At 39.9% G+C, this 16,202-nt stretch overlaps 5 protein-coding genes across 5 annotated transcripts; 3 read left to right on the top strand and 2 right to left on the bottom strand.

Annotated features, from left to right (window-relative positions):
- Positions 1-282: 282 nt before the first annotated feature.
- L201_006530 (uncharacterized protein) lies at positions 283-1,859 on the top strand (the record flags this gene model as incomplete). The annotated part of the gene is made up of 6 exons (XM_066222249.1): positions 283-347; positions 399-433; positions 507-548; positions 791-936; positions 1,021-1,356; positions 1,419-1,859. 6 exons carry the CDS (start codon positions 283-285, stop codon positions 1,857-1,859), a joined length of 1,065 nt encoding a protein of 354 aa, XP_066078346.1.
- Positions 1,860-2,340: 481 nt separating this feature from the next.
- Positions 2,341-6,907, top strand: L201_006531 (uncharacterized protein; the record flags this gene model as incomplete). The annotated part of the gene is made up of 8 exons (XM_066222250.1): positions 2,341-2,598; positions 2,662-3,528; positions 3,608-3,720; positions 3,806-4,449; positions 4,535-4,722; positions 4,788-5,093; positions 5,164-5,590; positions 5,649-6,907. 8 exons carry the CDS (start codon positions 2,341-2,343, stop codon positions 6,905-6,907), a joined length of 4,062 nt encoding a protein of 1,353 aa, XP_066078347.1.
- Positions 6,908-7,653: 746 nt separating this feature from the next.
- On the bottom strand, positions 7,654-8,167 carry L201_006532 (uncharacterized protein; the record flags this gene model as incomplete). The annotated part of the gene is made up of 3 exons (XM_066222251.1): positions 7,654-7,724; positions 7,788-7,928; positions 8,005-8,167. 3 exons carry the CDS (start codon positions 8,165-8,167, stop codon positions 7,654-7,656), a joined length of 375 nt encoding a protein of 124 aa, XP_066078348.1.
- Positions 8,168-11,721: 3,554 nt separating this feature from the next.
- On the top strand, positions 11,722-12,561 carry L201_006533 (uncharacterized protein; the record flags this gene model as incomplete). Its single annotated transcript, XM_066222252.1, has 1 exon — positions 11,722-12,561. The coding sequence occupies one exon, from the start codon at positions 11,722-11,724 to the stop codon at positions 12,559-12,561; it is 840 nt and encodes a 279-aa protein (XP_066078349.1).
- Positions 12,562-12,664: 103 nt separating this feature from the next.
- Positions 12,665-16,041, bottom strand: L201_006534 (uncharacterized protein; the record flags this gene model as incomplete). Its single annotated transcript, XM_066222253.1, has 3 exons — positions 12,665-14,765; positions 14,844-14,980; positions 15,058-16,041. The coding sequence occupies 3 exons, from the start codon at positions 16,039-16,041 to the stop codon at positions 12,665-12,667; spliced, it is 3,222 nt and encodes a 1,073-aa protein (XP_066078350.1).
- Positions 16,042-16,202: the final 161 nt, after the last annotated feature.

The following is a 16,202-nucleotide window of genomic DNA, read 5'->3' on the forward strand; positions in this document are numbered from 1 at the left end:
TTTTTAAACATACAGCTAGAAATATATACTAACTGTAATGCCGAGTGTCAATGCTATTCCTGATCACCGTGAGAAAGTTAGCTGATATACGAGATATACGAGATAGATAATAGGTGGAGACCCCATAAACAGATACAGTACGAGTACTCTACAACAAATACAATTACCTAAACATATATTTGAGATGATGTCCATTGGACTTTTTGCAGTTTTGGCATCACTTCACTTCAAGCAGCGTGGAGCTCATCATGCAGTAGCATTCGAGAGATAGTTTTACGAAGGATGCCTACTACCTTGACAGGTGTGCTTCAACACCTCATACCTCCTCTCCTGCTGACCTATTTCTAGTGAGTCTAAGTTGTGGATAACGCAACGATGTGCTGAAAGTCAACCTCTAGCTTCGCTTGGAAGATATGTACTTTCGAAATAGCTCGTGAGTAAGAGACTTAAAGTAGAGTAACCGTAAAGAGAATTTACGGTTGATTATCAACATATCTCTATCGTAGCACAATTGGTTTCGGATAATCGTATACATCCCTTCTTCAGTTGTGCGTACATATGTTCCCTAGTCAGAAAACCAATAATATGACAAGCATTAACGTCTCAAGTGAAGACTTATACAGCATTCTTCCGACGTTGTTACTGTCACCAATTACACTATTCTATGTTCGACTTTACTTTCTCCCCTCGACTCAGTCCAACCCGCCATATGATCCCCCATCATCCATCCGGAACAAGCAGATCGTATTCCAGTGTCTTTCTCCTGCTGAAGCTAAAGCCATCCGTTTAGTCAATCATGAAGATCACAGTGATGTTGAACCAATGATTGAAAGGTGTTATAAAGGTAAATGCGGAGGTAGATGGAAACCTGCAAGAAGTAGACATTGTAGTATTTGTGAAAGATGTAGAGGTGGTTGGGATCATCATTGTCCTTTTGTAAGTCATCATTTGAGCATATAATGCTCTCTAGCCATTTGAATGTAGAGATTGACATCGATAAAATTTCTGGTTTTATAATAGTTTGCAAACTGCTTAAGCGCGCCATATATGCGGTCTTTCCTTGCCTTATTACTGTATACCGTACCAACAGTCTTCATCATATCTTCGCCATTATATGTACCGATATTTCAACGTCTCAAAGCAGCCTATCTTTACTCGAAATCTGATCAGTATATACGCGAGAATTGGTGGGATTGGACATATAGCTGGGTTGTAGCGGGTGGTCCTATTGGTCGTTATGCTGGGGCAGCAATATTGGGATGGAGACAATTGGATAGATCAGATGGAGGTGGAATCGTTAGACTCAATATTGGATTGATGGTTGGTTTTGGGATTATACTAGCTTTGATTAGTGCTGTGAGTCAAGATTCTGATCCATCGCGCTATGTAAGAACGGTAATAATGACTATCAATCGTAGGGATTGGCATTTACCACTATAACATTACTGTTAGAAGGCAATCTAACTATAGATAAAGGCCGATCTTCAGCTCATCAACAAGCATTGATAGCTATTGAAAAGCTCAAACAGCAAAATCAACCTATACCTGCTGGTTTAATAGCTGATTTAGCGAGATTCTCGGATAAAAGACATTTTTTCGTACCTTTACCTGCTACTCTACAGAAGCCAGGTAGAAAGGGGATAGTTATAGAAACGCTAGATCATGAGAAACCATATGATCATGGTTGGAAAAAGAATTTAATCATTGTTCTCGGTTTAGAGTGGAGTTGGCTGTTACCATGGAACGCGTTGAAGAGAGGTATGGGGGATGAGGTGTTCATATGGCCGATAAAACAAGGGGTCGAGAGGAGATTGAGGAAAGAGGCGGAGAGAAAAGCAACCTTGGAGATTGTAGACTAGCTTTCCATTTCCAGGGGTAAACACATGCCAGCAGATGACCATCCCGTTTTTCTCGGACATATAACATTTCTTGCTGTATCTTATAAGTTAAGATTAATCTTTATCTCAGGCAGGGTGACTCCAAGAGGAAATAGACTTGCGGTCATTGGCCGAATATATGGTAGTTATAGATAAAAATTGATTCCGTCCGGTGATTACCGTAGAGTTGATAGTGAATTTCCGAGATAACCGAATAACCTGAAATGCAGCTTACAGCTTCATGCAAGAGTATGCAAGGCAAATGCTACGAATCCGAGTCATTTCAAACGTTGACAAAGTCAAGAATCTGACAAGGATACAAGTGCACAATTGGCAAACAGGGCCATACATGCTCGGTCCCCTCAAAAATCAAGAGACAGCTAGTGACATAGATATATCTGCTGAATGAATATACTTGTATTGATACTCAATACAAAAATAGCGGAAAAGCAAAAGCAACAACATGCCGACGTCTTATCGACCATCTCGACCTACACGAGCTATCATCAACCCTCTTCTCTCCTCAACATCTACAAAAAGCTCGATAGAACCGATAGCAAAAGCTTCGACATCACTGTGGAATAGACTGTCGTCTTTAGCAAATACGGGAGAAAGTTCTGGCAGAGAAAAGATTGCTGTTGCTGTAGAATGGCCAGAAGATAGGAGATTGGGTAAAGGCAAAGAAAAGAGTTTGGTTATATGGGTAGAAAGATTGCATAATGTGAGTCTGACTACCTGTCGTGTTCGCGATCACTCTGTATACTAATTGTCCATTTTAATACAGACTAATGATACAGAGGAAAACACTTTATACGTTCATCCTGCACTTTTACCTTCATTTTCAATCACACCTTTATCGACAATACTACACATACATGAACCTTTCGAACTTTCACTAGCTATCATTCAGCCTGTATTGGATGATCGAAATGATTCTCTTAGTACAGAGAACGATATCGATCTATCTCTCTTGTATTCCTCTCAACCAGGTCAAACTGATTACTCGGAATCATCATCACCGAATGGACATGTTCACTCAGATTCGCATAGCAGCTATTATCAACCTATAATCAGACAGAATGATTTATTACCTATATCAAAACACAGATTACGTGTGCTGTTACTGGAACCAGTGTCTCAAGGTATATTGACACCTTCAACGAAAATCATCCTTTCAACCGAACCATACATGCCTTCTTCGAATTCTTTTCCTAATGAGGATGAATACGAAAATGGTGATGAATTTGAAATAGAATCAAGTTATAGTAAAACACATCTGAGTTTATCAAATTTTGATCCTGATACGTTCTTAACATCAGATTTATCTTTATCTCTATCTTCTACTTCAAATTTAGATTCACTTGATCTTGATGGAAATGTAGGGAAAGAGAATGAAAATGATGAACTGGTTAACTCCATATCTTCAAGTACATCAGGCAGTTTAACACCTAGACCAGGGGATACAATCAGACCATTATCACCACCTACACCACTAGACGATTTAGTAAATATAAATGAAGAGCCTGAAAGAGGTGTTAGGTTTAATCCTATAATAGCTAAAGGAAATTCTGATACAGATAAAAACCAAGATGATATTTGTTGGTTAGGTGTAGGTGGATTAGGTAGAGCTGGTATTTTCGAAGGTGATTGGGTAAGTCAATGCGACTCTAAACACACACAAAATGTTATTGTGTGGGTAAATGCTGATATACCGTTAACTACTTGTATAGGTGTACCTAAAATCCTCAGATGAAGGGGAGTCAAGTACAAGTAGTTCCAATCAATCAGGTAGATTGGTGAAGGCTTTGGCTTGGGAAAGGCTCAATGAATATGATGATGAATTGTGAGTCTCTCAGAGGAGATTGTTAATTATCGTGGAGATGCCTTCGCAATTGCTAAGCGTGACCTGTTCATCCCATATCTCGTAGACCATCAAACCCAATTCTTTTACCACCCTCACTTTATCGCTCGCTCATATCACCCTCTTCAATAACAAAAAGCATAATCGTACAACCTACATCATTCGGAGCTAGAAAACCTACTTTACCAATTGCGAAAACTATAACTTTAGCTAGAATAGCAACCTCAGAAGGAGTTGATAAAAGGTATGAGAGGTCTTGGTTAAAGGGTCTCAAATCTTTCTTTTCCGACAAACGCGACGATAAGAATAAGGGTAAAGGTAAAGAAACCGAGTTCATGAACAAATTAGTGAAGCGAGGTGATATGATACCGATCCCAGTATATCTATCAAAACCATTATCAAGTGAAGAAAATACAGACGCTCAAGATGATTCTGACGGAGATGAGGATGAAGATGGACTACAAACAAGTTTCAATTGGGGTTCTTCAAAATCACCTAATACGGCGGTAGTTTACTTTACTATAACCTCTTTATCATATGATCATTTAGTTCCATTAGAAGAGGATTTCAAATCTTCCATATCGTCAAAAGCTAGAGCAGGTGAATTGGGCTGTTGGGTCGATGTGAACAATGAAACTAAAATGGTTTTGACTGGTATGGAGAAAGATAAGATTGATAATAGACAAGGTGATTTGGTATGGTATAATATAGGTAAGATCTAGTCGCGTTTGGAAGCTAGGATCTGCTCCTTGATTAGTGAACACCAACTGATTGTGACCATTATGTCTGAATACAGATCCCTCTCCTACGCCATTTGGTACAGCTGCTGTAACAAAATTACGTGATTTGCTGAAAACACCTTTCATGAATCCCTCGTTGTCTGCTCTTATCCAACTATCGATTTTAGTCAAAGGTGCTCGAGGTTCCGGTAAGAGAAGTCTCATTTCGAGTGTATCCCAGGAATTGGGTTACAATATTATCAATGTGAGTAATCGATCTCATCATTCCAACGAGTATTCTGGTTTCGATCCTGATTCAAGTGGTTTTAGGTGGAATGTTACGATATAATTGGAGATACGCCAGCAGTCACTTCAGGTAGTCTGTTAGCGAGATTGGAGAAAGCGAAGTTATGTTCGCCTTCCCTATTAGTCTTGAATCATGTAGAAGCGTTAGCGAAGAAAACTGAGAGTAGCGTTCTTGGTCGACCCCCAGCAATTGTTAAAGTCTTAGAAGAGGTGATTGAATCAGCTAAATCTTCAACTGATTGGCCGGTAGCTGTCATTGGGACGACAATTGACGCTGATTCAATCCCCAATGAACTCTTGGGGTGCTTTAAACAAGATGTAGAAATAAGAGTAAGTTGCCTACTCCTCATCCTCGCGAATGCTAAAATGGGTTTAAGCTGATTCATCCTAATAATATTAGGCACCTAACGAATCTGAACGATTGGTAATAATCAATAATGCTTTATCATGCCATACAATTTCACCTGACGTTGATTTGAAGAACATAGCAAGGCAAACAGCTGCATTACATGCTGGAGATATACAATCTTTGATCAAAAGAGCGTATGATTTGTCCCTGAATCGTATAAATACATCGTCAAATTCCAGCGTGAATTCAATTAAATCAGCACAATTAGCAGGATTGAGTATATCAGCTAAAGATCTAAATGAAGCTATCAATGAAGCTAGAAACTCTTATTCTGATAGTATAGGTGCACCAAAAATACCAAATGTAACTTGGGATGATGTTGGTGGTTTAGCAAATGTCAAACAAGATATTTTAGATACTGTTCAATTACCGTTGGAAAGAGGAGACTTATTCGGTGATGGTCTGAAGAAGAGGTCTGGTGAATTCATCGGTCGTTTTATCTTTGCATAAATACTGATTTATCGCTTGCTCTATAGGTATTTTACTATACGGACCGCCGGGTACAGGAAAAACACTTTTAGCCAAAGCTGTAGCAACATCATGTTCATTGAATTTCCTTTCTGTCAAAGGACCTGAATTACTCAACATGTACATTGGTGAATCTGAAGCGAACGTTAGACGATTATTCCAACGTGCTAGAGATGCTAGTCCATGTGTAATATTTATGGATGAATTAGATTCGGTGGCACCTAAAAGAGGTAATCAAGGTGACTCAGGTGGTGTAATGGATAGAATTGTTTCACAATTATTAGCTGAATTAGATGGTATGTCTGGTGGTAGTAGTGGAGAATCTTCTCAAGTATTTGTTTTAGGTGCAACGAATAGACCAGATTTGTTAGATCAAGCATTATTAAGACCGGGTAGATTTGATAAAATGTTATATTTGAGTGTACCTACAACACATCAAGCACAATACGACATCTTAAAAGCCTTAACAAGGAAATTCACTTTAGCTGAGAATTTAGATTTAAGAGATATAGCTGAAAAATGTGAATTCAATTTCACAGGTGCAGATTTATACGCTTTATGTTCAGACGCAATGTTAAATTCAATGACAAGAACTGCTGAATCTATAGATGAGAAAATTATTCAACTCAGTAACCAATACGATAAACCTCAAAATGAAAATGGAAATGGTAAAAAAACGAGGAAACCATGGAAAGGTGAATTAACAACGCAATATTACTTGAGTAAATTAGCTAAACCTTCAGAAATCCAAGTTAAAGTTACAAAAGAAGATTTCGAATTAGCTTTAAATAAATTAATTCCTTCCGTAAGTAAGGAAGAAATGAATCATTATGAACAAGTTCAAAAGGAATTTAAAAGTTTTAATATTGGTGGTGATAAAGAAGAACCTCAAAACGATCACCTTGAAAATGAAGGAGGTGCACAAGATGAAGAAGAAGCACAAAAGAAAACCCATAATCTGATTGCTTTACATTTGGATGGAATAAAAGAGCATGGAATTCAAAATTCAGTTCAATTCGATCACAATCATCAGGCCGAAAATCGAGAATTGGAAGATATGTATGGATCCCTAGCAGGAGAATATACAATTAATGGCATCATTGGGAACGAACATAACCACAAGGAAGAAAAAGAACACTATCATCAGGAAAGCAAAGAAGATGTGAATGGTCATCAGCCCAAGATTGATAGAAAGGGCAAAGGTAAAGCGGAACAAATTGATGGACACCAGGAAGAAGAAGTAGAAAATGGTCAAGGAGCACATTGAGCCTAACAATAGCAGAAAGGCTCCAAGCAAGCCCTGAAATCACAAAATCAAGAAATCAAATAGGTTTCTATTGAATTAAGAGTTTACATTCGATGTTTCTTTGATGATGAAAAATGCATGCCTGTGACACAATCATATGGAAGTCTGGGGAGACGCTGCTGCACTGTAAATCGAGTCGCGCTAGCGGAATCCACTAACTCGTCGCCATCCAAACATCGGTATTACAGCAAGTTGTATCAATTATTCGGGTAAAAATGCACTATTTTATTGAATGTTTGAATGATCTTATCTCCTAAAATTGATTGTTAATTAGCAAGATAAGGTAGCTTTTGGTGATATTTTGTGATATCATGAATGCGATCTTATGTGCAAAATTTGGTGGTAAGTATCTGCGTGCAGCTGAATAAATAAAAGAGTGACAAGAATACATTCCTCAACCTCCGCCTCATATATCGTACAAAAGGATAATAGCACAACAAGGATTTTTTTTTACTTCTTCAGAGTTTACAAAGAATCTTGTACAAGGAATTCGTCAAGAGTAGAATACTACAGCAATATAAATCATAAAAGACACCAATGGGAAGAAAGGGAGAAAAAGAGAAAATTGAGATAGACGCATAAGAAGAAATAATTGTTGACGCTATTTTCAATGAAACATATCGGGTAGAAATTTATCGGCAATCACCCAAGAAAACATCTGAGAATAATTCAATCAAATCTTTTAACACATCTTCCAAGTTAGATATTTACCATGGGGTCTTACCACCAAGGTCGGTGTTACCAACACCACCTGAACCGATATTTTGACCGGAGTTGGCTACGTAGACGATTGTCAGTGAATACAATCCACCTTTTGAGAACCAAATTGTCCAGCACTCACATTGAGAGACATCGCCGTTGGTTTGACCGAAAGTCTTACCAGCAACTTGTTTGTTAGAGTTGTTGTTGGTTTGAGTTTGAGGGCTACCGTTACCGGTACCTTTTGCGAAAGCACCAGCGAAGTTACCGTTGGCATCGGTTACTAAGTAAATGGTAGTGGTGTGTCATCAGTTATCAGTTGGTTTTTGATTATTGAAGATGAAGGAGAAGATGCTTACAAACGTAGACATTACCGACTGAGATCAATTTATAACCTGCAGGAACTGTTGGTGCACCACCTCCAGTTCGGGCGACGAGATCATTATGGAAATCGATTGGTGAAGCTACAGCACCTAATGAAAAGGTAAGGAGAGCAGCAGTGAAGATTGATGAAAATTTCATATTGGGTTTGGGTTTGGGTTTGATTTGGTTGGTTTAGTTTAGAGGTTTGGATAGGTTCTTGAGTTGTGTTGTTGTGTTTGATGAAGAAAAAAGAAGTTGGAGAGACGATTTTTGGAGGGGTATTTATACCTTTTTCGAGGTCATGGAGACCTGTAAATTTCAACAAGAAACGTTCATTTCCAATGAGGACTTGATGGCTGGTCCTTACCAAGACAAATTTAATTCCTCAGAAGATCTACCTCTTTGGATCATGGAGAATGACAATTCGCACGTCTTCTTCAAGTAATTTCGCAATTTCAATTACAATATATGGGTAAAGTGAATTTTTCATGAGAAATGAAAAATTATCACTCAATCTGTTAGGTACCGAACCGAAAGCTCAACCGATTATTTCATTGAAAATGTATTTGTCATTGTCAGATAATACGTTCTTCTCAAATATTGAATCGCAGTATATGGCGAGCAAGTATTGAAACTCGGCAAGCTCAATCCAATAAAAGAAAAACAAAGTTCAATGACCGTGGGGAAGAAAAAAAGTTCAACCGAGAATTACAACACTTTGATCAAACGTACATCCCTCTTTTTCTCATTCCATAAAATTTGAACTATGAATTTCGGATCAGATTAGATAATATATTCACAAAATGAAGTGACCGACCGAAGGTCTTTTGAGCGACTGGACTGTATTCTGGCATTTAGTCCAAGCATTAAAGATGACTGCCGTATATGCAATTTCTCCAACAATTTCATCCCAGTAGCCTACAGATGGAGCAACTTGGAGCCACTCTGACAATCGTACGATCAAATTCGTACACATGTGTAACTTTTTTAGCATAATTAAACTATTATAGCTTTTACTAGCTCTATCTTGGCTTGGATGTCGGCGTAGTGCATAATCTTGATAACCACGTTTCAAGAGGAGCTTAAATGAACATATAAATGCAAATAACACAATAAGTGATCGGACTAGTATGCTCCGCTATGTTACGGAAGGTAAAAAATGAGTAAGGTACAAAGGTCAAGCGACTCTTGATTTTGTATTTTTGATTTTACTTTCCTTTTTCTCTCTTGAATTGCACATTATATGCTCATGACAAGCTAATAGATTATATAGATTTAAATTAGATTACCTTTACCAGAAATAGAGTAATCCGCATTTTGGAGAATAAAGTGTTTCTGGAGCCGATCGGGTACCGCTTCTAGGCCCCTCTTCCCCACATTACGACACACTATTCCATAGAAGGTTTGAATGCTTCCGGCTCAACAATGCAAGCAGGTAGGTAGTATGTCAATGCTGGAATCTAGTGGATCTTGGACTTAGTTGTTAGTTGCATAAATCTTCCTGCTTGTGAATATCCTCTTAAACCTATTTTCTTAAACCTATTTGAGTCCTTGGTATGTAGTTTCTAGATCTTGCGATCTGTAGGCAACGCAATTCAGTAGTTATACTCATTGTAGTGACACCATACATTGTATTGCGAACATTGCCAAGACATGGAACCAGTTGAATGAGAACAATAGTTAAAACAGATCCAAAATATTCGTGCTCTTTGCACATTAGTGCTGTTTTCCATCTAAATGAGCAATAATGAGCAAATTGATGACTTCCTTGTTCAATTAAACGAGCAATATACAGACTTAGTCTAGTCATTTGTCAAAAGATTAACGACGATGTCGGAGAGATAGTCAGAAAACGGGATAGTTACAAAGTTCAGCTCTCATCGGGTAGTGTGAAGGCAAGGTTTCTCGACATTCACAACTACCTAATACCAAAAAATATGGTAACATGTAGATCAATCGGTACTCAGGCGTATTTTACAGTCTAGGTACTACCGGCCGGTTTGTTTCCATGCTTTCTTTTGAGGGATGTTGTAGCACATGACCTAACTTCTTCGATATACGTTAGTCACTTATATTCTAGCGTGGTCATATATGTCATAATGGAGCTATTTTCGCTCTATATGTCTAAATTACCATGGCACTAACGAGAAGACAATTTCCAGTTTCGACAATTCTGTAGGAAATTTACGGTGATTAACACAAATGGAGACTACCGGCAGACAATACTCCGAAGAAATAACCTCAAGAGATCATCGTCTTCCATCCCATCTATGCTGCCATGCTATTCTGTTTCTATTCGTTCTTTCCTACACTGGTGACCAAGGTATGTGTGTGTCCTGAAGGAAACGAAGTCATGAGAATCTCATAATCCGTCCCGCCTTTGACGTACGAGGAGTTTTTTTATCGTCATTTCGCAACGGTATTCTTGAAAAAGAAAATTCTTATCAAATAATCTAATCCGTAATCCGCAAGCTTAATCGCTCGGAGTACCTATTATATCCCTATCACATGACATGCATGATCTTCCTGAAGCCGCACTGTGTTCACGCCTTCCTTAGGTATATGATGTGATACATTCGAATGTATGTACGGCATTACGGGAAGAAAAGGTACAGGATGATAAGCATACGTACTTGTGCTAAACACCGGTGAGAGAAGCCTATTTAAAGATAATACCGTACTTTCGCTTTCTGTATGTGTATATGAGAAAGTTATCAAATTGCGGATTAGTATCGTTCAGTTTGGACTTCGTAATACTTTGTGGATCGTGGTGGTGTTATAATTTGCCATGCTGTAAATTCGATCAATATAGATCGTTCGCTGCATTGGAAAGGAGCTCCATTGTTGTTCACTTTACCCACTGAACGAAATGGCGAAGTCTCGATTCAAAGGCGTAAGACCTTAGCCAAAGCACACAATATTAGGCAATATATTTAGGTATCGACATGCATATGGTAAGCCATTGTAGATCCATCTTCCAGCGGAGGTTGAAAATCTATCACACCACTTGAAGCGAATTCGGCTATCCGGGGATTGGACCTTCAGTTTGAAATGTACGCAACTTCGCCAAGAAAAGCCTTCTGAGAAGATTTTGACTGGTAGTAATGGTCTCTTTCCAACATAACCTCAAGTTATTCACTCACCTTACTATCTAGTACCATCGTCCAGTCAGGAGGATCTTGTAGTGGAACAAAGCTCCGCCCGGACACGTCTATTTCGTGAAGATAAATCGCTGACGATAACAATGTAGAAGGAACAGACATGAAAGGAGGTAATATGTCTTCAAAAAGTGCGGGCTATGGTGAGATTGCTGTTGCTTTTTTTCGTCTGTGTGAGATCATAGATAGAAAGGATGTCTTAAAGCAGTGAGCTTATGTCGGAGATTCAGGCAAAGGAACTTCATTTCATTGTGATTATATGACCTCGGGGTGAGCTGGCATTATTTTTTCTACTCGTAGTATATATGTCGACATTCAGGCGATCATGCCGAATGCATAATCTTGGGTTTCCTCCTTTCTCAATCTAGACTTCCAATAAGAAAGGGCTGCCGACTGAGGTACAAACTGATGTTGCCTGTTATCCAAGATTTTTCGTAGGTCGTATGGCTGGTGTTGACAAAGTGCTCATAAAAAGAGTGGATTCCCCTCTGCGGATCTCTATTGTAACAGTTTCAATACACCCTGTTTTTTCCTTCATCCACTATAATCGCCAAAATGAGTACAGTAGCGAGTTCGTCATCACCAATATCGAAGAATAAAACCGATGGGCAGATGTACAGTCGACGAAATGTTGATAGTCAAATACCTTTCACAGAATCTAGTACAATCAATCCACGAGACATGGATTTCAACACTCATCAAAAGGATCATAACTACTTGATAACGGATCTTCAGATTGGTCTTATCGATAAACCACTTACAATCAGAGATGGCTTGCAGGTCACTTCATTAAGTACAGAAGGATGTCCCATTCTAGTTGAACTTTCATTCGATATCAATAGGGACGATATGAATGATTCTTTCAGATATGCAAGATGCTTCACTGGTTCATCAAAAGTTCCTAAATTGCTTGAAAGAAATAGAGAATATTGGTTAGATAGTTGGAATGCCACTGCAAGTTATGAAGAACTGCCTATCCCACTTGACGTACAGAAAGCTCTTGAACAAGCCAAAGATGATCCCAATATCATCCAGGAGTCAAGTTGGAAATCGAATATCTGTGGTTACTTATCGTCACAGCTTCACGAAGAGTCGTCAACTGAGATTACGCATATATCACAAGTTGATGGTAAATTGTTGTATAGACCGAAGACCAGACTGAACGAGTCTACTCATCAATTTGTTGGTCTGTCTTTGATCAGGCAACCCAAGCCATTTATATTTGATGCAGAAAACACCAAATTGGATTCAGATCAAGGTGCATGGTATGTCTTAACAGCATGGGAGAAAGAGGAGATTGATAGCGACAGTTATCAGAATTTCGATTTGGGTGAATGTGATGACGGCGAAGACGACGATACCAACAATCTCAATGGATGGTCAATGCGGTTATGAACAATGGCTCTACTTCAGGATGGACAGGATAGAAATTTCTACCTGTTTTCCTTTCAGATGAAAAATATATGCATGATACGTACATACGACGCGTTGTGGAGTTCTACAGACTATCAAAGAATGAAAGATCTGAAGCTGATAGTCCACCTTTGCCTTGTATTTGGTTGGTTTGCTGAGGTGAACTAATATGTGTAGTAGGTTTTTGACTGATCGTTTGAATTGGAGTGGATGATCGCGATGGTTGAAGTGATCCGCCAAATATCGATCCACTGCTTTGATTATTACCTAAGCCTGCAATTCCCATTCCTACTGATACTGCTGCACTTTTAGTCTGTAATGGTGAAGATAGGGTCTCCATGTTATTTTCGGTGTTTGACTCATCTAACAAATTGCTGGATCTTGAATTAGGTCGACCTGGTGGAGGTGGACTCAAAAATGGGAATCCGCCTCCACCATTATTACCATTACCACTACTATTGATGGTATTTGATTTTGGCGGTGGAGGTAGGACAGGGGCGACGGGACTTGGAGGTGCAGGCCATCTTTTACCTTTTGATGCTGATGCACCAGAAAGTAAGTTGATAGTAGGTGTATGATCTAAAGATCCAGGTTTCACCTGATTTATGGGTGTCGATAGAGAGTTTTTAGGTTGATGATTTGGCGTAAAAATCGTTGTTGGTGCTACTGATTTACCAGGTGTTTGAGTGTGACCTGGAATCGAAATACCAAATGCTATTGGTAGGGGTTTATTATTTGATGTCGATATCGTCTCCGGGACAGCAGCGGGGAAAGTAGAGTCGAATGCGGAGAAATCGCCAAAATCGTCGAATGTTGATGTTGAAGCATGTTGTGGAGTACCGAAATCATCAAAATCACCAAAATCATCCGATGAAGTGACTTTGTTCGCCGGTGTAGCTGGAGTCGCCTTTGGTGCTATCATCGATATAGGAGGAATGCCATTTTGGCTGGCTGGCGGAGGTGGCGATAGGGATACTGTCGGTGTACTTGACCTGGAAGGCACAAGTGGAGGAGCTATCATGGGTGTTGAAGAGGCTTTAGTACCTGTAGGGACGGATGATCTGATTGTTTTGCTTGGACCGGACTCGAGGGAAAGGAAATCATCCCATGCATTAGTAGGCGAAGAGATAGTCTGAACAGGCGATTGAACGGTAGAAGACGGATTCTGATTGTGAGCTGAACCATCGAAATTGAGATCTCCTAATAAATCCATATCAGTTGGCGGAGGAGATTTCATCCTAGCCACAAATCTACCGCTACTTGATCTATTTTGAGATCCTGAAGGTATTGAAGAGCTTTTTGGAGGTGGTGCCAGGGGTTTAGGTAAAGGAGCAGCTTTTGAGTTTAGCAGACTCTCCAAAGAAGCAATTTGTTCATTCCTCCCAGGTTCTAAAGCGAGTAAATCCCCCACACCGTTTTCTGGAGCTTGTTGAGACATTGAAGGAACCTCTGATAGAAATGAGAAGTCGTCTGCTGAGAGTTCAAGATCTTTACCATTCTCATCATCAGCTTCTTGACTTAATGTTGAAGTGCTTGACTTGTTACGTGATAATCTACCGAAAAATCTTGATACGGCTGAAGGAGCCGCTTGTACAGGTTGAGCTTGTGCAGGAGGTTGAGGCTGTGTTGAAGGCTGAGATGTGGAATTTGCAGGTGTGGGGTGTGTGCTTTCTGTTATAGCGGGAGGAGCTGGGGAAGACGGTCTAGAATTGCCAATAGATATGGAAGGTGTTCGAGAAGAAGGTTTAGGTGAAGATTTGGCATCCGTCGAGTTTCGTTCATTATTAGGATCTGGTGATGAAGTTGAAAAGGATTTCCTCTCCAAAACTCCTCCGCCTGAAGTAGTCAATTGTCTTTCTGGTACTGGTCTTCTACCCCAGAATGACCATCGACTTCTGTTTTGCTCTTCTAATACTTGGCTCGCACCTTCTTGTAAAGGCGCATCAGGTTCACCTAACATAGAACGACTTGTCCATGATGTTTCCGAAGATGAGCTGTTAAGTATTAGTGGATCTGCTCGAGCAGGGCGTCTTGAGGTTGTAGTATTAAGTAAAGATGTGGAAGGAGCAGGATTAGGTCTTTGTAATGCGTATGCGAACCTTTCATGGGTAATGAGTGATGTTATTACGGGTGGATAGGTGTTGATGTTTGACGGTATAGTGGAAAGTGAACGCAATTTATCGATCCTACTCAAGCATGGTACAGAGTTAGCTACTTCGGTCGATGTTACGAACAACAGGAATGATAATCGACTCAGTACTAACGTGTCTTCCTCTAGCTTTTTTACTTTTTCTTCATATTGCAATTCTTCTGCTCCCGTCAATTTCTCCAGATCCATCGTGATCACACTTCCAAGTAAATCAGTCCAAGCTTTCGTCAACTCGTCTATCTTCTCTTGAGGCTACGAGAAGCAGTACAAGTATCATCAGTCTCCGGCATAGCTATCGTCTTGACGCATAACGATGAAACCGAACTTACAGCTCTTTCCTGCTTTATTTGTATTCTACGTTGTGCCTCTTCCCAATCATCTTCTTCTTTTGATTTATCTTGAATTATCGGTACAGAATCCCTACTTCTTCCCCATCCTTCCCCATCTTCCTCTTCCTCTTGATCATTATTATCAGTTATTTCAAGTTGTTCAAATTTAGGTAATGGATCTGACTTGAAAGAAGTTCCACCTTCTTCACCAAAAGACATATCACCTCCCCAAGAATCATCGTTATTACTGTTCTTCCCACCATTCCATGATACGTTCTCATCTCCCCAGCCACTTGATTCTATCTTGGCTGTATTACCACTTGGTCCGGCAACAGCGTTATTGCCCCATGGATCACCTCCGGCCGAAGTACTAAAAGATGGTCCAGCTGAAAATCCACCAAAATCATCTCCGAATGAAGGTGAGTTCGGTATTGGACTTTGGATTACCGAGGATGAAGGGAAGTTCTCCCCGGCGAAGGTAGGTATTGGTTCAGCGAAAATAGGCGATGATTTGACCGGAGGGGAAACTAGAGGGGCAATAGGTGAAATATGTTGTGGTGGGGAAGTTGGTTCAGTATCTTGAGGTAAATTTCGTTCTGATGAAATTTCTTCTGAAGACGATTTGACATCATTCCAATACGAGAGATCCTCTTTTGCTTGGACTGTCTCGGGCACTTCAACACCATCTTCCAGGTGGAGATTGGGTGTTTCACTCTCATCCACCTTATCTTGTCCCCAACCTGCATGTTCTTCACCTCCCCACCCTGATGTTTCGGCTACATCTTTTCCAGCTTCCTGCGGCTCCGGTGTATGTGGAATTCCTTGCTCTGTGGTAGATTGAGGTGGATGTGTTGTACCCCACGGATCAGAATCGTCAAATCTAGGTGGAGGTGTAGATCTTCCAGGTGAAGGCATTGTCATCGTTATTGATGAAGATGGTTTTGATGGTGTGGACCATGATGGCCCTGCCCATGGATCGTCCATCCTGGATATGTATCACCTGATTGCAAGAGCAAAGCTTATGATAACAGTATGCTATATGTGAATGATATAAGTAGAGTCAAAATATCATGAACCGAGCTAATCTAAGCTAAGCTTACGCGCATTATTATGGTGATTGTTGTCGCGGATGGCGGTGACGACAA

Source organism: Kwoniella dendrophila, chromosome 9 (assembly GCF_036810415.1).
Source record: "Kwoniella dendrophila CBS 6074 chromosome 9, complete sequence".
NCBI classification, from domain to species: Eukaryota; Fungi; Basidiomycota; class Tremellomycetes; order Tremellales; family Cryptococcaceae; genus Kwoniella; species Kwoniella dendrophila.